Source organism: Barbus barbus (genome assembly GCF_936440315.1).
Source record: "Barbus barbus genome assembly, chromosome: 26".
Lineage (NCBI taxonomy): Eukaryota > Metazoa > Chordata > Actinopteri > Cypriniformes > Cyprinidae > Barbus > Barbus barbus.
In genome coordinates, this window is record NC_136754.1 from 12518681 (window position 1) to 12541722 (window position 23042).

The window sequence follows — 23042 nt, forward strand, 5'->3', positions numbered from 1 at the left end:
ACACAGCTTTACATACATGCTCAGGGTAAGTACTGTAATCCTACTTTATATGTGTACAGTATGTACATTGAGTACTGCTGTTCAGTTAGCACGTTTGGGGCAAAGTTTCTTTTTATTTTTGATACATTTGTATTTTTAATAAATACAATGAACAATAGGTAAAATTGAACAGCTAGCAAAAACTTGGGTGCTGTAAATATTTGACTTGCTCGTCCCCTTTGAATGACTCCTCCCCCTTTGCGTTGCCCCTCCCCTAATCTCACTCCAAACTTTCGCTATAACTTGAGAGCCCTGAGAGCTGTATGTGACTAGTGTGGCTAGATGATTGTTTAATGATAGACATTTAAAGTTAATGAGTTGCAAGAACTAATCTTTATAGTTTACTCTTAATTATTGTAAAGGACTTCTTCCTGTTAGGGTGACAAAACTACAGCTCGTAACTACATGACTTTACCAGCAGGTGGCATAAAATATCAAAATATAAAATAACAGATGACTGAATGTTTCCTGTGAATTCTATTTACAAAAATAAACAGAACAGACAGTCATTCTGGCAGGCATGAACTGACAGGAAAATAAGTTTTTCGGGTAGAAGAGCTGTTGCCTCAGGGAGAATTTAGTAGAAGTGCTTTTCTAAGAAAAATGAAGATGATTTCAAAGAATTAATCTGACTGTAGTAAAACTTTTTAGAAAGCAAAACAATGCATATAACATATGTAAGTGGGATACCAGGGAAAATAAGCTTTCAGTAGGCTATTTGATTAATAATGTGGTAAAAAGGGAGTATTTTCATATATGTTAATTAAAAACAAAATATTAACTCAACGTTCAAGTACAATTGCTGAAGACTGGCACATTACCAAAAAAATATTCATACTACACCTAGCAACTTATGCAAATTCTCGTGGGATTTTACAAGTAAGAGAGTTAAAGAGATACTCCACAATAGTAGCCCTGAACAAGTATTTGGACACTTTTGGACACCTAAGACTCTTAAACGTCTAAATGTCATAGCACTCATGATGCAAGACCCTAACTTCCCTTTTCTTAGCATTTATGTAATTTTACTTTTAATCAACTAGTCTCAGGGTCATTTTAGGGCATACTGTATAAGTTTCCCTCAAGTTTCTTGCAGAGTCAGGTGTAGTCACTTTTAAATGATAATTTATCATTTTAAATAGAAGCAGAAACTAGTACTATATTTCTTAAAAATAGAAGTAAATGCCCTTTGGTTTGAAAAACTGGTAAATAATCATTTTAAGTGTGTCTTAAGTGCCCAAATACATTTTGAGGCCACTGTGTGTGATCCAAGAAAGGGTATTAAGATGATGTGGAAGGTTTTCACACGTCTAAACCCTGTCACTCCATTTAAATACTAGTTGCAACACCCATGCAAGCCTTGACTTGAGGAAGCCTAAATTACATACACAATTCACTGTTAACACACAGTCGCTATTTACTAGGAACTCAATGCAATACTGTGTCAAATGGCATGTTAAGGCAACATTGCAAACGTGTATTGTAATTTGAAACGTTATTTGATGTGTAGGCCAATTTGTTTATAGACCAATCGCCATTTGCATTATGTAAATTACGACTGGGGTTGAGTAATCTGACATGCACTGAATTGTTTTATGACACAAGACAGGGATCACTGTGCATATTGTCTAAGCTTTACGGTAGCATATTAAAAAGAGGAAATTCAGAAAGCTCCAGGCAGCCAGTAGGGAAAGCTGAACTGAGATGAAACGATGCCTGTAGGTCGGGCTCTTTAGTACACGGAGTATGTTAAGGGTGGACTGCAACTGTCCGCTATCGGGAGCTTTATCTTTTTTCTAAGAGTCCTTAAGGATGGGATTAAGTTCCCCATAGCACTGAATATTTTATCTCGCTTTAAAAACGCTTTCGGCAAATCGCGTCGCGTGTTGCAGTATTTCTATGCGCTTGACGACTGAACTGGGACTTGAAATCGTGACCAGCGATTATTCAATGAAACACGTTTGCAGCTACAACACTGCAGCAAGCCTCAGGGGGTCCTGTGTGCTCAGTTGGTCTTAAAGGAGCAGTCAAAGCAGCACGCGAGGGTAAAATGACTATGTCCGTCCCAGAGAACATGTCGGGGTCCGGGGGGAAAGAGGAGGAGAGTGAGGATGAGAGTGAAATCTTGGAGGAAAGCCCCTGCGGCCGCTGGCAGAAGCGACGGGAGCAGGTACGTCTGGAGGCTAATGGACATATGAACCATCGCTGTCATTTTCTTCGGGATAAACCAGTGCTGTTGTTTCTGTCCACATGGAGAGTTTACAGTGATTTGCAGCTGTTAAAAACCGTAGAATATCTGAAAAAGCAACAGCCGCTCTAATAACTAGTTTGAAGGACATTTAACAACATTTCAAAAGTGTTTCACGTAGTTTTAGTAAAAGATTTAATGTAAACATTTGAGTTCACGCACAGCCCCTCCCCCTCCGTGCACGTACATCCAAATACAGCGTACGCAGAGTATAAGTAGCTGTTATTTTTTGTTGGTGTGTGTTTCATATTCTTGTTTTTTATTTTGTTTTATGAGATAAAAGGGGCGTGTTCGTGTCAGCCCACTCCCGTCGGCTTGTGTTGAAGCGTTAAGAGCTCCGCTTTCTTTGAGATAAGTCACGGATACAGTATACAACGCTTATCAGTATTGGCACACGTTCAGTTTATATCTATCTTACAGGACACTGGAACCTTATAACCCTCTCTTTTAACCATACACTACTTGTAGTGTTAACTGTGAAACTCTATGCGTATGCAAATTAATGCTGATTAAATTATGCTTTAGACAACCCCTCCCACCTAAACTGTAAAATCTAATTGGTTGATTTTTACTTTTCAGAAGCATACTTATTTGACTCGAGTAAAGTGGACTTATTGCATGTCTTTCTCTAAGGAAGTACTTGTCATCAAGAAATGTTTTGATATGTCAAGTAATTTTTATTAGGACAGTTTGGTTGTTTTTATTTGTGACAACTTGTCACAAATAAGCAAAAAAAAAAAAACAAGATAAGCAAAAAATAAAAAGGCACTTAAGTTAAGCCAAACAAATAGTTTGAAATCCCTGTTAGTATTTACTGTGTGCTGAAAAGTTTGGAACATAGTACACTCGCTTTATGTGCATATTTGTGAAAGTTTTCCATTTTATGTTACAAGCCATCCTGTTTCTCAAAGGTCAAGGGTGAGTCTCAAGAGGGGGTGATTTATGTGTTCTTTTTCCATGACACTTTATTGTGAGAAGCAATAAAGATGCAAAATTGGATAAAAACAGTGGGACAAAGTGGCTGGAGCACAACAAGTAATTATTTCCTCCTCGTGAATAGCCTGTAAGTGCAAGAATGTTATTAGTATATGGCCTGCTCTCTTATTGCGTCAGTGTTAGCACAGGCTAAGAGGAGGACTGACGTGCTTGTACAACAAGAGTGAAAGTTTTGTTTGCGGTGGTGTGGTGATGTTTTCTTTCCTCAATTACTCTAACATTTAAATGGATAGACATAGATCATGCCTCCAGCTTCTGTTCTGCAGGTTGTTTCAGTGTGCACTCCGAGTGTTTGAAGCTGTAATGTTGGGAGTTTTTTGGGTAGTTGCAAAACTCTTGCATTACTGTTTGTTTCAACAGTTTTAACCTTGTGACATTAGGATTGCCAGCCAAGTTTTTTTAGTTTACTACATAAAAAAACATTGAGAACTACCAAATGTTTTTGTTTTTTTTTATATTTATATATATATATATGTTTAATTAATGCAAAATGAGGACTTGTAATTGTAATTAATGCAAAAAGAAAGATTGTAGCACACCCCATAGTTAAAAAAGGACCATTTAGATCTCTGATATCACATTTATTTATCACATTTATCACATGTCTTGAGTTCCGTCCACACCAATTCACAATAGCATTTGCTATTGCAAAATCGCTTTGCAAGTGATTACAATGTTATTGTTCTCTTGTGCCGTTATCATTGCAGGTTGGAGTAGACTCTGCTGTTCTTTTAAATGTCCAATGATTTTTTTTAACTATATCTTAATCGTTGTTATAGATATCAACTTTGATGTGATTAGGCCCTTATGCATCTCAGATGTTACCTTTTAGAATTTCAGAGATCTCATATTTTGCTTTTAATATACAAATTTAACATCAAATTCCTTTTATTTTAGTTTAAAAAGCAGTCTCCCTTTGGGAAACCACTTCAACAGAGTTTTTGAGAAGATATTTACCCACAGTTCATCCCTTACAATTAATTAGCACCGAGCACATGTTTATGAATGAGAAACTCAAAGTGAAAATGAGTCAGCGGGCAGATGGTTGAGTGACGATGTTTTCTGGCAGTAGTGTGTTATTTTTCACGTAGGAATGACACATACAGATGAGTGCAAGTCGAAACCATTGACGGGTTCAATTAGCTTTTATTCTAACTTTCTTTGTATCTGTATTTCTGTTGTGACATGTGAAGCAGCAGAAATGAATTGGCACATTTTCGAGTTTAGCTGTAATTGAGGCGGCAGAATAGAGTCATTATTGGAGAGATTTCTGTGATCACAGCCAGCTTGGCATAGCTCTTAACACTTTTGCTATGCAACTGTTTTCCAACGTCTTTCTGTTTCTCAGAAGACTTAATAAACCTATCTGAGCAATTTCATCAGAAGAATTAATACATGATGGGAGATAAATATGCAACGCATACAATTATGCTGTCCTACCAAGTATCACCATGGCTGTGATTTGGCTGCAAATAATAGCACAGTTATTTTTTCTTTTTGTAATTCAATTGCCTTAATTTTTAGACACAATATGGGCAATTATTCTGCCTGTTTTTGCCTTGTTAACAGTAATAATTCCAAACAAACCCAAAGCAGGATTATCTGTTGTGAGGACCATATATAAGTAACCATAATGTGAGATTTGAAACTAATGCTTGCCAGTTTTTCAGCAGCTGTCTTCCCTAAAGTTTAAACCATGCCATAATTAAACCCATTCCCAGGGAGTGTGCTGCATTACATATTACACAGTCAATAGAAAATGAATGGAAAGAGGTTTAAGACAGAGAAGTGCTTCAGTTGAGCAGATCAGATCAGCATCACCGCTTTGCTGTAATCTCAGCAGATAGCAGGTTTCTTGTCTGATCTAAATGAACCAAATCCCAGAGACCTAAAAAAAAAAAAGCCCAGTCATCATCACTTTCTGAAGGACATCAGTAAAGGAAAAGAATAATTACCCTGTGAGGAGGCTCAGTAGGACTAAAGTTCACCTAGTCTCTGTGTTTAATGAGCAATACTAATTAAATGCTCTAACAGTTAGATCTGTGACTGTTAAATATTCCCAGAGGCAAGTGCTTTTCATGGCTGTGCCTGCATTTACAACTATCTTAAAGTTACAGGAACCCTCATTGACACAAATCTGCATACACTTAGTCATTCTGCTCAGTTTGCACCAGTTAACATCTCCGTCTCAGTCTCCCTCCCTCCGTCATTCTGGCTCTGACCCTCACACGCCAGCACGAATGAAAAGACATAGTAGATGTTGTCTTTAAATGCACGTTGCCAATAGATTAACCTTGCCAATTCACTGATCTCATGATGCAGTTCTCGTAAACATTGATGCTTTACTGGATATTTCACTTCCGTTGGCATGGCAATGCAATAGGAAATTGCGTAGTAGCATTTTTTTCCATCAATTTATTTTGGCAGTTTGGTTTGAACTGATGGATTGTGACCAAAAAATAGCCTGAAGTCTGTTCTGATCTGTCTGAATGGTAAATGCAAATAATGAAATGCAACTAACCATAAAACCATACATATTTAGGATAGCAAAATAAATAAGCTTGTTTTGTGTAGATTGATGTGAAAAAAAAAATCTAATATAATTTATTTAGCATTTTATATATATTTATTTATTTATTTATATAACTTGAATAATATATATAATTATCATTATTATAGCTTGTTAAAAATATGCACACACACGAACACAAAATACAATATATTATACAATTAACTTTGGGTCTTGTAGCAAAAAACTGTCGAGAACCAGACTTTTTTTTTTTTTGTTCATGACAAATTTGGACCATGGCTAATTTTAATGTATGTAATACAGATTTGATCTGTCATAGAAACCATAATAGAAGCATTCAAAACCTTTATCAGTTTCTAATAACAAGCAGTATCTTATGAGTATTGTTAAAGGTAGTTTTGCATTCAGCCATTTTTCAATGAAGTCCTCACACTGACAAAAGATTCCACAAGCGTCTGTGAAAAATGGTACATGCTTGAGGTCTTAAAGGTGAATAAGACTTTAAATGGGTTGCATTTTTCACAATTATTTCACAAGTCTTTTGTCATTCCTCAAAAAGAAGTGAACCTTTCTACTGGAGGCCGTCGTAGTGAAGCTAGAGGAAAAGGTTTCTCTTAAAATAGCTCAGCACGTCGCTCACTTTTGTCTTTTAAGAGATTCGCCATATTTTAAGCAAGTGAACCAAATTTTCCTGTGTATCTCAGGATTAGATGTGGAAATGATCTAGGTGAAGAAAAACTTTGGGTGCTGACCACTTTATTTCATGCAAACACTTTGTTATTATGATTAATGCATTACTGTTTTTGAGCTCAAGTGTTGTAATGTTAAACTGATTTTGAAAATATCCCACAGTTATCATTCATATGAATAATGTAATATTTTCTGAAGTTCCAATAAATATTTCAGGTTTGAATATCAAACAAAGAAATCTACACATTAACACATGAACACATCAAATAGATCAAAAGTGAAAGACTTTGATTTCAAAAGATTTTGATTTCACATAAATTAGATTCTTTTGAACATTCTATCATAGAGTAAAAATGTATCATGGTTTTCACAAAAATATTAAGCAGTACAACTCTTTTAACATTGACAATAATAATGTTTCTTAAGCACCAAATCAGCATATTGTAATGATTTCTGAAGGATTATGTGACATTGAAGACTGGAGTAATTGCTGCTGAAAATTCAGCTTTGATATCACAGGAAACAATTACATTTTAAATTATATTAAAAAAGAAAAATGGTAGTAAGATTTTGAAGAATATTACCGTTTTTAATGTATTTTTGATTAAGTAATTGCAGCCTTGGAGAACATGAGACTTCTTTCAAAAGCATTATAAAATCTTACCGACCCCAAACTTTTGAACTGTAGTGTATATCATCATTTACTGTGCCAAATAATTACTCATAAATCATAATAAGGTTTTGATCATGCCGGCACACGGCACACTCCTTGTGTTATTGTGCTGGTATTATCAGACGCTCACAGGGAATGGGCCCTCTCACACATTGAAAGGTGATGATAATGCATTTACACTAATTAACCCAGTGGAGAGGAACAGCAGATTCATTGGTGTGTGTGTGTGTGTGAGGGAGAGAGAGTGTGTGTGCCTTGGCTAATGGCCAGTGTAAAGCAAAACCAGCAAGCCATCCATATGGTATTCTCGCTCTCACTCTCATTGCATGTTTATTTGTCCAGATTCTAGGAAAGCAATAACGTTGGGCTTCTTATTCTGACCACTGCTCATCTTTCTTTGACAGACTATATTATCAAGATGGCTTTCAAAGCCCCTCTCTGATTTGTATTTGACATTGGGCTCTAGAAGGTTGTGCCAACCTCTTTCAAAGATCTGCCAAGAAGATTGGCAGAGTTGGTTTCCCGTGACAGCCAGAGTGTTAGTGGTTGGTAGGAGAGGATTTAGATTAGTTCAAGGAATGTTCAAACCTTCACCCTTCAGTATAAAACAATGGTTTGTGTTGTTCTTTTGGCCACTAAAAAATGACCAGTCAGTAATTGTCAAAACAAATTATACATTTTGATTATAATTTTCCAGAGCATCACAATGTTAAAAGGATCTCTTGTTTTAGAGGTTTATTTTGTATACTCGTATATCACATTTTAATTGTATTTTAATCTGGAATGGACAATAAAATTTTCGCTGAAACATTTTTAGTTGATGTTAACTTAGAAGGATAGTTCACCTAAGAATAAAAATTCTTATCCCGAACTTTTGTCATTCCAAAACTCTATGACTTTCCTTCTTCTGTGTGACACAAAAGTAGATACTTTGAAGATGTTCAGGTCCAAGCAGCATTGATTTGACCCCATGGGATTTTATTGTATGGCCAAAAATATATATGTTTTTTGTCAAAATAGCATCTTTTGTGTCCTGCAGAAAAAAGTTAGTAACACTGTTTTGGAAGGATGTCGCAGATCCCCTGTTCAGGTCCTCTTATATGGAAATTTCTGAGCCACATAGGTTTTCTGTATCACTTTTGAAATTTCCTCTTTTGCGAATTCAGTGTAAACCTGAACTTTTTGTCTCAGTGTTTTTTTTTTTTTTTAAATCAAAAATGTAGTTCCATCTGTCTGTTTCAAATTCAGAACTGTTTTTTTTATTGCTTTCAATTGCAATTACTGTATTAGATTCGCTCTTTCCCTCAGGAGTTGGTCTGATTAATTGTGCAAGAGTAATCTCCTGTGCTTTTTCAGTCAGTCGAGACAATGCATCTATTCAGAGATTTCAATTCAGAGATGTTAGATGACAAAGATAGGTTGTATGAACTTATTAGTGTCATGTGTGATACTGTAGAATTAGCTTTTGATGACAGCTTGAGTATTTCAGCTCACTCATGCTCTAAGAATCCCAAATGAATCTCATGTGACTGACTAGCAGTAACTAGACCAGAACTGTCAGATTTCACAGATACAAGATTTAGCTGGAATTTCCATCATCCATAATGTATGATTTATGAGAACTTTTTTTTTTCTTTTTTTGACATTTCCCATGGTCCTGGAAAGCCTGGAAATATCCAATTGTGTTTCCCAAGCCCTAAAACTAAAAATAAATACAAAATAAATAGAAATGTAATTTCTATTTTCTAGGACTGTAATTATATATGAGTTCACTTTATTTTAAGACAAGATTGTGTCTAATAATGGTGATTGTTGTATTTAGGTTGATCCTTCAGCCATCCAAAAAAGTTAGGTATAAACTACTTGTTTATCTTATCAAAGCTACATAGTTTTGGTTTGATTGCTGCAGGTGTTTCTCTCTTGGTACAGCACTGGAAAATACCAGTTCTCAGAACTTTGCGACAGAAGCTATTAGAGGAAGAAAAAGAACCGCTAGAAGAGGAGACGAAGCTTTCAGGCCGTTCACACCATGGCTTCCCACATCTCCATCTTCACAATGCAGGGCATTCACGAGTCGTGAGTGTGGTGACTAACACTGTTTTGCGTGGACATCACATCATGCATTTATTCTATAATGCTCTTTGTTTATATTCCTCTCATCGTCCTTCTCTCAACTTCTCATTTTGCTAAGTCATATGACGTCGCCTGCTCCATATTGCACTGTTTTTTTATTTATGATCCTTCCAAGTCCATCAGTATTGATTGTTCTTTGCATTAACCCCTCATTCAAAGCCAGAGCTCTCAAATCTTTAAATGCAGCAGACTTCGATCCTACAAGGCTGCTGTGGCAGTTCCTCACTTCAAAAGTGGCCGTCATAGTCAAACCCAGTGGCGCACTTGACCTGATATAGCTTTTAAAATGTTCCGATTTATATAATAAAGTGGTGCATTAGGCACCACTGGCCTGAATTTGGGATTCTGGTATACAGAACAATATTGCTCTGCAGATCACAAACCGCAGCCGAGCACAAAAGAGTGCAACTGTAGACCTGCCTTAGACTCCTTAAATTCCTGGCTTACATTTCATCCTCCTACTGCCACAAACACCTACTTTGCTCGGTTTACCCAAAAGCAGAGCTATTCATCTCTTAATGCTGGTTTTGCCAACTCTTTATTTCATACGTGAATGCAAGATAAAAGGTTGAGCGCTTTGGGAGAGGGATGCCCTGAGGCAAGAGCTGAAAATACAATGCCTCTGTCAGCACTCTTTCTTTGGGAAAAGTTACACAATACAGCTTCAGCTCGTAGAGGATGCAATGAAAGCTTGATGAGTGACACTTTACTCGTAGGATTATCACACTGAGTACTCTTTTTGAGTGACTGCCAAGTGTGTCAATCTCAGGAAGGTCAAACTGATAACGTGTTTAGGTACATTTCTTGAAGATCAGTGGTTTTTATGCTTGTCCTGTGTTTGTGAATTAATCCATTCAATCAATTTCTAATTTCCACTAACTAGATGGGGAAATGTTTAACCATAGTCATTTTTAAACCAGGATTAATGTTACCCTGTGTTAATTGTTCATATTTAACACTGGATTAGCAATTAATCCTAATAAGACTTTCAAAAAGATTTCACACTGTACATTGAGAAGCAGTGAATAATTGTGTTAATTGGTTGGACAAGTGTAAAAGTGGGCTGGGTATTAATGCAGATTTCCAGATTCAATCAGATTCTGATTAATTCTTGAACTTTAGAGCAGTGGGTTTCAAACTTTTTTTAAGAGCGACCTTGTCTTTTTTTTTTTTTTTTTATTGACACGACTAGTGGTCGACCGATATGGGTTTTTTCACTGCCTATATCTTGGAAAGCAGGGAATTATTTGAAGTCATTTGAAAATTGATTAAAAAATAAATGTGTAAAATAAACATACTTATGCTTTAGATGGCAAAGTATTATTTAATAAAAATAAAAGTAGAAAGTAAGCAAACATTGTAACCAACAGGGCACTCAGTATTCTGGGATGTTTGTGTGCATTGGGAATCTTTTTTTTTTTTTTTTTTTTTAAGTCAAAGTAACACTCATTTTACATACAGTACACAGTGAAAATGACATAAATATGACAGTGGGCAAATGCATAAAGCAAACCATAATTTGAGGTGCTGCTGTTCTCAGCGCCATCAAAATAAAATCGCCGAAGCTGATATTGGAAAAATGCCAAATATCGTCCGATGTATCGGCCTTGACGATTTATCGGTCCACCACTAGACAAGACCCTATACAACTATTTACATGCATCAAATCAAGCATACATACTTTGCAGCGTGTACGCCAAGTTGGTCTTGGTGTACACGCTGGACCATTTTTATTGAGATACAATTTTTGAGATATCTGGAAATTCCGCTATAATCAATGAATCTCTCCACACTGCATATTTCTTATTTACATCACATCTAGACTTTGTTTGTTATAATGAGAGGATTCACAAGCTTGCAGGACTCAGGACTGAACAAAACTTCTGAGTTTTGATCGGTGAGTAGATTCTGACTTACTGAAATGTCTCTGATTGGTCATTGCATTCCAGAAATCAACAGATTTGTCTGTGGTTGACTACAGTGTTCTGCAAAACATGTTGTAAATGGAAACCTTTGATGCTCTCCAGAGTAAATCCAGGTGTAAACCTGAACTTTTTGTTTCAGTGTTTTTAAAAAAAATAAAAAATGTAGTTCCATCTGTCTGTTTCAAATTCAGAACTGTTTTTTTATTGCTTTCAATTGCAATTACTGTATTAGATTCACTCTTTCCCTCAGGAGTTGGTCTGATTAATTGTGCAAGAGTAATCTCCTGTGCTGCTTCAGTCAGTCGAGACAATGCATCTATTCAGAGATTTCAATTCAGAGATGTTAGATGACAAAGATAGGTTGTATGAACTTATTAGTGTCATGTGTGATACTGTAGAATTAGCTTTTGATGACAGCTTGAGTATTTCAGCTCACTCATGCTCTAAGAATCCCAAATTAATCTCATGTGACTGACTAGCAGTAACTAGACCAGAACTGTCAGATTTCACAGATACAAGATTTAGCTGGAATTTCCATCATCCATAATGTATGATTTATGAGATTACTTTTTTTTTCTTTTTTTGACATTTCCCATGGTCCTGGAAAGCCTGGAAATATCAAATTGTGTTTCCCCATCCCTAAAATTAAAAATAAATACAATAGAAATAGAAATTTTCTTTTTTTTTACAATGTAGTTTTGTTTCCGCTTTTTTTAAAACAACTGTCAGCTCGATGTTGTGCATGTGTAAAGTAGAACTTTAACAAACACAAATACGTATTGGAGTCTGCCATGAGGTGGCTGCTGCTTACTTTGGGTTTGTTGTTAAAGTTTATTTTGTTATTAAAGTTACGTTTGCCGGTTCCCGCTTCCTTTTTCCTGAGTCTTGAACTTACATACATATTTACATTTTCCTTAAATCAACCTTGGTTCCCATTTTTTTAAGTCTTGAGGCCCACAACCCAGGGTTTGAAAACCACTGCTCTAGAGTCGGTTTGAATTTGATTCTATTTAGATGAGTGCATTTCAATTATAATGTCTGTTTTGCTTGCATATGAAAGAAATTATCTCTTAGCTAGCATAAATTATATAGTGAATCTTCTAATTTGGTATATTTTATGGAAAAGTTGCATGTTAAGCTATTACTCCAGTCTTCAATGTCACATGATCATTCAGAAATCATTCTAATAAGCTGATTTCGTGCTCAGAATTTTTTTTTTATTATCATCAATGTTGAAAACAATTGTTGCTTGTTTCTTTTTTGTGTGTGTAAACCATTTTTTTTTTTTTTAGAAAGAATAGCACTCTTGTGTAAATATAGTAGATAAATCGTTTAATATATATTTATAAACACATTAATTTATTTATGTCTGTGGAATGACCTTAAACATTTGCCCATTTCTAAACATTTTTCACCTCATAAATTGATAGCAGGAAACACTCTGCAGATTGAAGTGACTTGTTTTCCATTTCCATAGCTGGGAGGTGAACAACAGATGGAAATACCAGCATTTCTGCTCCTCTTAGGCACCTCCTTAGTTTTCAAGAACTTTACCACAAGAATGCAAAGCAGCACATTTGTATCTCTTTCATGTCATGTCATGTGTTCATCTCCACCTCCAGACCCCTTAGTGGGGTGCCTTCAGGCTGTACTGGTGGTCTTGAGTGACACTGGCAGTTTAGCTAACAAGGGTTGCTTGTTTTCACATCTGGAATTGGGTCTTTATCCAGCTAAGTGTGTTACACAACCTATTTTGTTCCAATATTACAGCAAAGCGCACACACAAGCGTCTCCTGTATGTCAGTTAAAACGGTGGCTTCAGGTCACCATTCTCCATCACAAAGATATAAGACCCCATAGAGAGAGGCTTAACATTTGTACTGAGACAAGACTTTTAGTTTTGTCTGAGGGGCCCAGTAGGCATCTGGGGTTAGCATGCTGACATCAAGCACCATTCATGATGATAATTGTATAGCTGGAAAGCTGCATCTGCATATAAAGCGCAGATTCATCCAGGTATGCATGCCAATCCATTCACATTTTCTCTGTTAACCCTCAGTGATGTTTGATGGGATGTATAAGGGAAAATTGAGCATGCATGGTTAGGTTTCCAGAGATGAAAGTAGTTCCACAGTAGAACTTATTAGATTTCATACATTATGCAGGAAGAGGCAATACCACTGGAAGTGTATTTGTGACGGACGCAGGATAGGGCATGAAAGGGCAGGAAATGAAGATAGTAATGTTTGTTTTCGTTGGGAAAGCTGTGGTGTGGGTTTATGTCAGAAAAGGACTTCGAAGCACTGAGTGTGAGATGATATCAGCTAGTTTTATGGGCATAATATTCCTTGTTATGTATTATTTAGAGTTTCTAACAACTCATTCTCAAAATATTCTTCACAAACACCCACACAAGAGAAACGCAAAACCAACAACTAAACACCACAGCTAGATTATTTTGACAGCGGCTTGCTTCATTTGACCCATAACATTATGCTTTTTTTTTTCTTTTTCTTTTTTTTATCCACAAGATGTTTTAGGATTCTTAAGTGGACGCTGCGTTGTATGTTTTTGATTCACTGTAAAATGAACTGGCTCACAAGACTCATTCATTCGAGAATCAGATTACATGAGTCTCATTGTATGTTTTTTTTTTTTTTTTTTTTTTTCTTCATTATTCACTTAAAAGAACTTTCTCATGAGAGTCATGATGTGGGAATTTCATTACACTGGATGCAATCAATGTATGTTTTTGATTCACTTAAGAGAACCAGCTCATAAGAATCATTCGTTTAGGAATCAGAATACACTTATCACTGTATGTTTCATGCTGTAGATTCACTAGCAGTATTGTGGTGCAGAACTGAACATCCATTATTTTATAACCGGTTCTAAATTAAATTGAATTTAAAGAAAAAAATTACTTCTGAATGAAATAGTATCAGAGAACATTAGTGTTAGTTACATGATTATGTCAACAACCTCTGCATATAGTTTGAACATTGATTTTTAAATGCACTAGGCAATAATTGAATAAATCCTAACATCCTATATGTGCGTCACTAGAGTGCATTGAGGTACAATATTAGCCAGGCTCAGCTGCCTGTGACTGCACATAATTTGGAGACGCCAGCTGGGTAGAAGGACACTCTCTGGCTTTCAGAGGAAATGGAAAGTTATTTATTTGTTTTCAAAGACATTCCTTGTCTGTTTGTGTGGCATCTAGGGAATTAATTAACTCCAAATGTAATTGGACATGTTTTTAGTGTGCTTGTGTTCTCTGACTTACATAACCAAGCTTTTCTGTGCTCAGCCACTATTAGTAAAAGTGTCATAAACTTGTTTTACTGTTGTCCTGAGGTTGATTTATATCAGTCAGTCCTTTTAATGGCCACTATTCAACCTCTGAGCCTGGTACACAATGGCGACTGACAGTCAGAGTGCTTAAAATACCAAATTTAACTGTTCATTTATGAGATAAACCTTCATAGAATTAGACTTTGGGATATTATAATCAATCATGCACATTATTTGTGCTTGAACTGCTACTTGACCTGATACTGTTTAGCCTAGTAAACTTTACAGACATTGACCTTGTTCTACTCTTATTTTATTGTGCCTGAATGCCCTGACCAATTATAAAAACATACCAAACAGTATTATCAGTTTATAGTCGTATGTTTCTGAATGTGAGATAAAGTTAAATCCAAGGCCTTTTAGTAGGCAGCTGCATCTCAGCGTGACTAGATCATGTTGTGTCTGTCTCCAAAACACATAGCTTGAGTTCACTGATCAGTGGGAGGGGAGCAAATTCAGCCTATAAATATAGAAAATAAAAATATGAAAACATTGGGCTTGGGTTTGTTTTCTTTTAAACAGTTGTGGCTGGTTCTGTCCAAAAAAGGTGGGGACTTGAAGTCTTTGGAGAGCAAAAAGCAATGTGCTCTTTTCTGTATTTTGAGCTTCATTTACAGCATTACAAAGACGAAAAACAGGCAAGAATTTACAGTCCATTTAAAGTCTGTGTTGTCATGCTTGCCCTGCACAGCCCAAACCACAATGTGCACCATGGGAAAGTTGTGGAGCAAGGGGGCTGAGAGGGGGATGTGTCCTTCTTCACAGAAATACTCATTTCCTGTACTGACAATACTAAGAAGTTGATACTAAAATATCACATTTGCAAACACTGTTAAAAAGTTAAGCAATGAGAAGTAAATAATGCAGATATCACTGGCTAAATGGTACTTTGTATGAACTTTGCAAAGGAGTCTGGAGTGCTAAACTCACTTTCCACCCTTTCCTCTTTCTCGATGTCCTTTTTTTTCTGGTTAAGGTCAGTCAGGGAAATGTCCCAGGCATTGAGAGTGCATACTTGGCCATGGACACTGAAGAGGGGGTGGAGGTGGTGTGGAACGAAGTACAGTTTTCAGACAAGAAGGTTTTCAAGTCCTTTGAGGTAGGACCATGCTTGTTTTCCAACATCGATGTTATGGGTGGGATACTTAGTATGCTGCACCACAAACATCTGTGAAATGTTACTGTATTGGCATGTCATCATGCTGGAATGGTGGTACGGTGACAGAAACATCGCTTGAAATGTGAAACCAAGAGTGGATGTACTTTGTGTTAATGCAGGAGCGGATAAGGGAGATGTTTGAGAATCTGATGCAGGTGGAGCATCCGAACATTGTGAAGTTTCACAAGTACTGGTTGGACATGAGAGAGAGCAGAGCGAGGGTGAGACACAAGACACACCTGGTAGAAATGAACGCCTCTGTGAACTTTACCCTAAATTCAGACATTCACGTTTTCTTTCATTTCGTGCCACACAGGTGATTTTTATCACTGAATATATGTCATCTGGAAGTCTCAAACAGTTTTTGAAGAAGACCAAGAAAAACCACAAAACTATGAATGTGAAGGTGAGATGTTTTATCAATCAACAAAATTGAAAAACCTGTATGCAGAAAAGTTAGAGAACAATGCCACCTTCTGGCAGAAATATGACAAAATCATAACACACTGGTACTATCTGTATGGCTCAGGCATGGAAGCGTTGGTGCACGCAGATACTCTCTGCACTCAGGTAGGACATTGAGGATTTCGTATCATCTGAACTCGTTTGAAAATTTGCCGTTAAAGCTGAAATGTGTAAGTAAAATAATATTTTTCCAGCTTAATATACTGAGGCAACTATAAGTCAGTAAACACCATGGCTCAGTGCAGCTATCAAAACATTGCTTTGTTTGTTTGAGCATCTTGAGCATCCCAGCATAGCAACACTGACTCAACCAATGGTGTGAGTTTTGGGGCGGGGCTGTCTGTTTGTTTGGCCAATGGCAGACAAGGGGAGTGTTCAGGGAAAAAAATGCTTGAGACATGTTTGCTAGTTACACACTTCATCTTTACAGCTAGTACTTTTTTTTTATCTTATTGTATAGAAATAAATGTATCAAGTTTACTAATTTAAACTTTTTTTTTCCTTGTATAAATTATTTAATTTTTATACATAAATAGTTTTTAAATGTTTATTTGTATGAATTTTTTTTTTACTTTCAGTGTGTTTAAAGGATGTTTTTGTGAGTACAAGTACTGATGTTTTCTCGTTTCTGTCTTTAGTTACTTGCATTCATGTGATCCACCCATTATCCATGGTAACCTGACCTGTGACACCATCTTTATCCAGCACAATGGCCTCATAAAGATCGGCTCAGGTTTGGCAGTCTTTTAATCCTCGTATTTTAGGTTTAACTTTAAAAGTTAAACGATTTGATGTTTGATCAATTTTAACATAAAATATCTGTTATGTCTCTTCTTTCTTTTGCAGTTTGGCACAGGCTGTTTGTTAATGGTAAGTCCATTCTGAGCTCTCTATGCCATGTGCACAGGAATTTGTTTATCTCGTCAGAAAGAAAACACTTTCTTCACTCCTTCCTTCCTTAAACAATGCTTTGCGTATATTGGCCCAAATTCCTGCCAGTTATGTAATGTATTGTAACATTTCTTGTCAGCTTTCACAATCCAAGACATAAGAAAATAAGGCCCACTTCCCCCTTTAGAGTATTTATTTTGGACTCTAGCCTATGTGCTGGAGATCTTGTATGCTTACTGGCTATAATTTTTCCATTCAAATAATGTTATAAATATACTTTGAGTGTTGTGTGTTTCCTTTAGTGTTTGCTGAGGCAATTCATGGGAATGTGCATCAACATCGAGATGAAATGCGGAACCAGCATTTCTTTGCTCCAGAGTACGGCAGTGAGTATCTGATGCCTTTTACCATATTATCTCAATATTATATTATTCCATATATACCATATTATTCTACATTTTGGAGAGAAAAAAATCAGACAACTAGAAAATATCTGGAATGTTTTTAATTTAAACCTAGGTATAAAAAGACTGTTTTTTTTTTTTTTTTTTTTTTTTTTAGCAAAGAAGAGTTGTTTTGCTTATAATTTGTAATACATTAGAAAAATGCAAAATAGAAATATGTTCATTGTCATGACATTTCTTCAATTTCTTTTCCTGTAGTGGCTGGAGATGACTATGCCATTGATATATTTTCATTTGGCATCTGTGCCTTGGAGGTTTGAAAATTATTTTATCAGTCCAACTAAACTATCAAAAACTGCAAATTATAACAATTCCAAAAGAACAACATTTTAAGTATAACTTTTAATTTAGTTTTCCCCACTCACCTTTAGATGGCAGTACTAGAAATCCAGGCCAATGGAGACACTGCAGTTTTGAAAGAGGCTGTTGATCATGCTGGACAATCACTTGAGGACCATCTCATGAGGGTAAAAGACATTAAGCGTATAACTAATACAGCTCTGTTTTTTTTTTTTTTTTGGTTTAATCTAATGCCTTCATCATTTACACTGACAGGAATTTATCCAGTCGTGTGTGCGCACAGAAGCCAAGACGAGACCTACAGCTCATGACCTGCTGTTCCACAGAGTGTTATTTGAGGTCCACTCCTTAAAACTGCTTGCTGCACACTGCTTTATCAATAACCAGTGTAAGTGGGACATGGAAAAGACTGTTCATCTCTTCCTGACTCCTCAGAATAAAAATGCTTTAATTTTGATCATAGACATGACAGAAAAGTTATGTATGACCCATTTAAGCAAAGGGAAGATATTGCTCCTTCGCATTTCCATTTTTCTTTAGTTTAGGTCTTAAACTTATTTAAATTTTTTCCAGATCTCCTTCCTGAGAACTGTGTGGAAGAGAAAACAAAATCTTTTGACCCTAACGGCATCATGGCAGAGATTAATCATCGTGACCGACCTGGAGTCCATCTAAAGTGAGTTTCTCAAACTAAGTAGGAAGTTTCTGATTCTCTTTCTGATTGTTTCCCACTTTCCTCTAACGTCCTTCATTTTTTTTCAAGGTACTCTCACGTTTCTCCTCTGGAGCTGGACAAATTCCTTGAGGATGTGAAGTGAGTCACAGAGAAAATCAGCTGATCTTAGATTTAGACTGTTTTTTTGCTTGAGCATTTGAAACCTTCCTTCTTCTGCCCGAACAGGAACGGCATATATCCCCTCATGAACTTTGCTTCCCAGAGGCCGCATCCTATCCCGCGCACTCTTTCTTTGCCACAGGAACAGATGGAGACTGTGAAGACCCCATCCCCAGAACCACAGGAGACTGAAACCAGAAAGGTTAGAATAAGATTTATGTTAGAAACAATGTTGAGAGTTACTAATCCCAAGTAGTAATGCTATGCCTCAAAAGAAGCTTTGGGAAGCCTGATTCATGTTTGATAATAAGTCCGTTCACACAGTTTGTGTAAATAAAAAATCCACTGCTCAGATACACAACTCTGCGTCATCGTTTTTGGAAGAAAAATATTAGTTGTCTAACAAATGTTGGCAGACTGATTGAAAGTGTCCAGATCTGATACTGATGATGAGCAGGGTCAATCTGCAAAAAGCTGACGTCTGTTTAAATATTTCCCAGAAATGGTGATGATCAGTGCATCTCATCCGTGTACAAACTGTATTTCACTTACTTTCTTCTTGGATTCTAATACTTCATGAGACTCTGTCCTCTTAAAAGCCTATTGTGTTATATTTGTGCAACAGAAAGGGGCAATAAATAACCAAGTCGTTGTGTTTTCATACAGGTTGTCCAGATCCACTGTAATTTGGAAGCAAATGAGGAAGGCACAAGGAGTCATGTGAGTTAAATTTTTTGCCATTTTGTTTTACTTAGCATCTTCACCTAAAAAGCTGTGGACATTGTGCATTATCTATCCTTTCTTCCTCTGTAGCTCTCTCTCTTTTTAAAGATGGATGACAGGCTTCACCGGCAGCTTAGCTGTGATGTTTTGCCATGTAAGCCAATTTTAAAACATTCAAATATCTTGTATTGCATTTATTTTATGAGAATAAAAATGACCAAATATGAGGTGTGTGTGTGTGTGTGTGTGTATATAGCTGAAATATATATTTAAATATTTTTTTCAGCTGACAGTCCCAAAGATTTGGCTAGTGAGTTGGTTCACCATGCTTTCATCAGTGAGGTAAGCACAAAACCATCAGGCTTCTTAGTCACTGGGCAATAATATAGTTCACATTTTGTGACCATATAAACACTCAAACAGTTGAAATTGTTTATATTGTATATATCACTTTATGTGAGTGTACTGTATGTATTTAGGAAAGGTTTTTATATCCCACAAGGCAATAATATAAAAAATCAAGTAGTTGATATTCGCTTTGTATTATTTTACACGAGTATACTGAATGTAAGCGAGTAAAGTTGATATAATTTATAGTAGTTGGAAGTTGGAGTTATTAATTTGTTATGTGGTGAAAACCACATGAAACTTGTAAGGTTTTGTTCAATTTCAAGCAATTAGGTGTCGTGGCATATCACAGTTTAACTGAGGAATTAATAGAAAGACCATAATTACACATTGTACATAATACATCTTTAGTCCTCTAGTGCAAGCCAAGGAAACCGTGGCAAGGAACGAAAAACTCCATTTGATGTTACCAATTCTTGTTTAGTCATTTTTGTCTTAACCTTCAGCTGAACTGAATAGCTTTGCTTTGTGTGATTGTGATTATCTTGTTTTTGTGCCATGCAGGAAGACTGTGAGAAGTTGGCATGTTTTCTTGAGGATGCATTATGTAAGCACTGGTCAGGGACGTCCACCTCCCCTACTGCCATGGCTGTGACGTACTAAGCCCAGCTGGTCACATAATAGACAAACAGAGATTGAAGACTGGGCCAGAGCTTGAGAAAAAGAGATGGCGAGAGATCCAGAAGAGGGAAATGAGACCAAAAGCGCAATATTACATAATGAAGGTCATGACAAGATGGCTTTAGAATAAGTGATGGGCCTGGGGAGACAAGCTCGCACCACACCGCATGGTACCTGCACAAACTCCAAAGAGCTCAACTGTTCATTTTGATCTTGAAGGTCGAATTACTGCTATTATCTCACCATGATGAACATTTATCACTTGCAGAGATTCTGCTTCAGTGCCAGCATTTTGGTTGTGATTTTTTTTAATTGTTTTTTTTAATGAGTTTAATGGATTTTTAATGACATCCCTTCAAGTCATTGTGCCTATATGGCATAACCCATTCTCCTCTCGCAAAGGACAAAATCTCAAACAGACAGTTTTGTTCCAGATAAATGTGTTATTTATTATTTTAAACAATTAATACATGGTCTTAGTATACATTATCAAACGTTCAAGCAAGGAAATGCATTTGTTTAAATGTTTGATTCTACATTTCTAAATGATCTTATTCTGTATGCTTTAACAAGCTGACGTTGAGCAAACGAATGTATGGTACTATGACAAAAGTGCTCTTGGCACATATTATACTAATATATTTCAATGCATTTTTTTTCAGACCTTAAACTTAATTTCTTGCTCTTAATCTTGAATTTTGAATCTTAATCTTTGAATTTAAGATGTTGATCTCAATTGCTTTTTCATGCAGATGTTTGTAAACAGTGGCAACAGTGGTATACTTAAGTAGTACATTACCATTCAAATATATTGGGTCATTAAGATTTTGGGGGATTTTTTGAAAGAAATTAATACTTTTATCCAGCAAGGGCACGTTAAATTGAATAAAAAAATTACAGTAAAACTTTTACATTATGAAAAAATCTGTTTTAAATGAATGTCGTTCTTTTAAAATTTTTATTAATCCAAGAAATTTGAAGAACATGTATCATGGTTTCCACAAAAATATTAAGCAGCACAACTTTTTTTTCTTACAATATTACTGTTTTACTGTGATTTTGATAAAACGTAATGCAACCTAAGAGACTTCTTTCAAAAAATCTTTCTGACCCCGAGTGTACAAGATGTTGCATCTGATAATTTCTCAATTTTAAGCAATAAAGCAGAAGAGCACTTCATCCAGATGTCTTTTACCAAGAAAAAGGCTGAACTAATGAGTAAATCTATAAATTTCAGTATGACATTTGTTTTTATTCATTAAGCAGACATTTTTAACCAAAGCAACTGAAACAAACAAAAACATTTAACCGTAAGAGCATTTTGAGCAGCTAATGATTCAGGGGTCCTGTTCAAGAGTCTTAACAATGTTGACATGGGATTTTTTTTTATTTGCCGCCTTAATGTGAATATGACCTGATCCTAGATCAGCTGACTGCTCAGAGGTGTTTAACATATATGGGCCCAGTTTACGTTTAATTATTTCTGTGTCCCTTACACTAATTAATGCATAGCGATAGCATGCAATGAACTGACCGTTGACTGAATCGGAAGAAACAATGGTTTACTTTAATAAATCCATCCATTGGGTATGAAGGGCTTTTATTCTATTTGGCATTTACCTATTACCACAGTATGTGTATATTTTATGTCATGTAAAACAATTCATACACTACTTTGTATGTATTCTATATGGGAGAACTTGAACTATGTCAAGGCCAAAGATGTACTGGGTGCAATGCTGGCAAGAGTGGGTACTACATTGCAAATATAACGTCCTGTATTTGACTGATACTTGCATATTTACAACAGTATTATTCATTCTGTGAAAACATCTATGTTGCCATGCCATCCAAAGCAATAGTATCTGTTTTAGGGATGCTTTCAGTACTGTATTCTCCAATGGCATTGACTTCCCAATATTAAATATGTGCATGTCAGGAAAGGAATGCTTTTAAAGAATTGTTCTTTTTTGTTATATTGGCATGGTTGTACAATGGATGTATTGCAACTTCAGAAAATTATTACAAGGGATTTGTAATCTCCATTTATTCTTGCAAATTCAATAATTCAGAATCAGATGTCAAGAAAAAAAGTCACCATCCTCCCAGTGTTATTATGAGACTCCAATGTCTCGCAATGTAAGAAATTTGTATGTAGATACAATAGATATGAATGTACAGTGAGTAACTGTTTAAATATACTCTTCCTAATTCCTGGTGTCCTTTCGCATTTGTATTAACCAGACTTTTGCTTTGGGCAGTTTGATTTTATTTTTTTTTATTTGGGTTGAAATTGTATACTGTGACATGAAATACTATAACATTAAAATATGAAATTAACACTTTAATATCGCTGAATTCATTTATTTTGTGTAAAAGCTCTAATATAGGCTATAGTGTGCTCAGTTGGGTACAGGGAAGTTATCATAAATGTCTACAATAATTAATTACAAGATGTATTTTTATACATTTTCATTTTACTGTTGAATAAATTCAGTTTTTTTGCCTGTTCTACTGTTTTCATATTGCTCAAAAACAGCATGCTGAGTAATGTTAGATGATCACTAATAGCCTATATATATTAA

At 35.9% G+C, this 23042-nt stretch overlaps 1 protein-coding gene across 2 annotated transcripts; it reads left to right on the forward strand.

The window, feature by feature from the left end:
* Nucleotides 1-1715: 1715 nt before the first annotated feature.
* LOC306846006 (nuclear receptor-binding protein 2-like) lies at nucleotides 1716-22803 on the forward strand. Of its 2 annotated transcripts, none has more exons than XM_079379058.1 (18): nucleotides 1716-2209; nucleotides 15568-15690; nucleotides 15870-15971; nucleotides 16067-16156; nucleotides 16280-16320; nucleotides 16854-16948; nucleotides 17062-17085; nucleotides 17409-17492; nucleotides 17769-17824; nucleotides 17942-18037; nucleotides 18126-18258; nucleotides 18444-18546; nucleotides 18634-18684; nucleotides 18772-18907; nucleotides 19372-19425; nucleotides 19519-19582; nucleotides 19715-19770; nucleotides 20341-22803. In XM_079379058.1, the coding sequence occupies exons 1-18, from the start codon at nucleotides 2090-2092 to the stop codon at nucleotides 20437-20439; spliced, it is 1527 nt and encodes a 508-aa protein (XP_079235184.1). In that variant the 5' UTR covers nucleotides 1716-2089; the 3' UTR covers nucleotides 20440-22803. The 2 variants fall into 2 exon arrangements, with proteins under 2 accessions (XP_079235184.1, XP_079235185.1); XM_079379059.1 differs by having other exon boundaries at nucleotides 2058-2209; nucleotides 15573-15690.
* The last annotated feature ends 239 nt before the right edge of the window (nucleotides 22804-23042 follow it).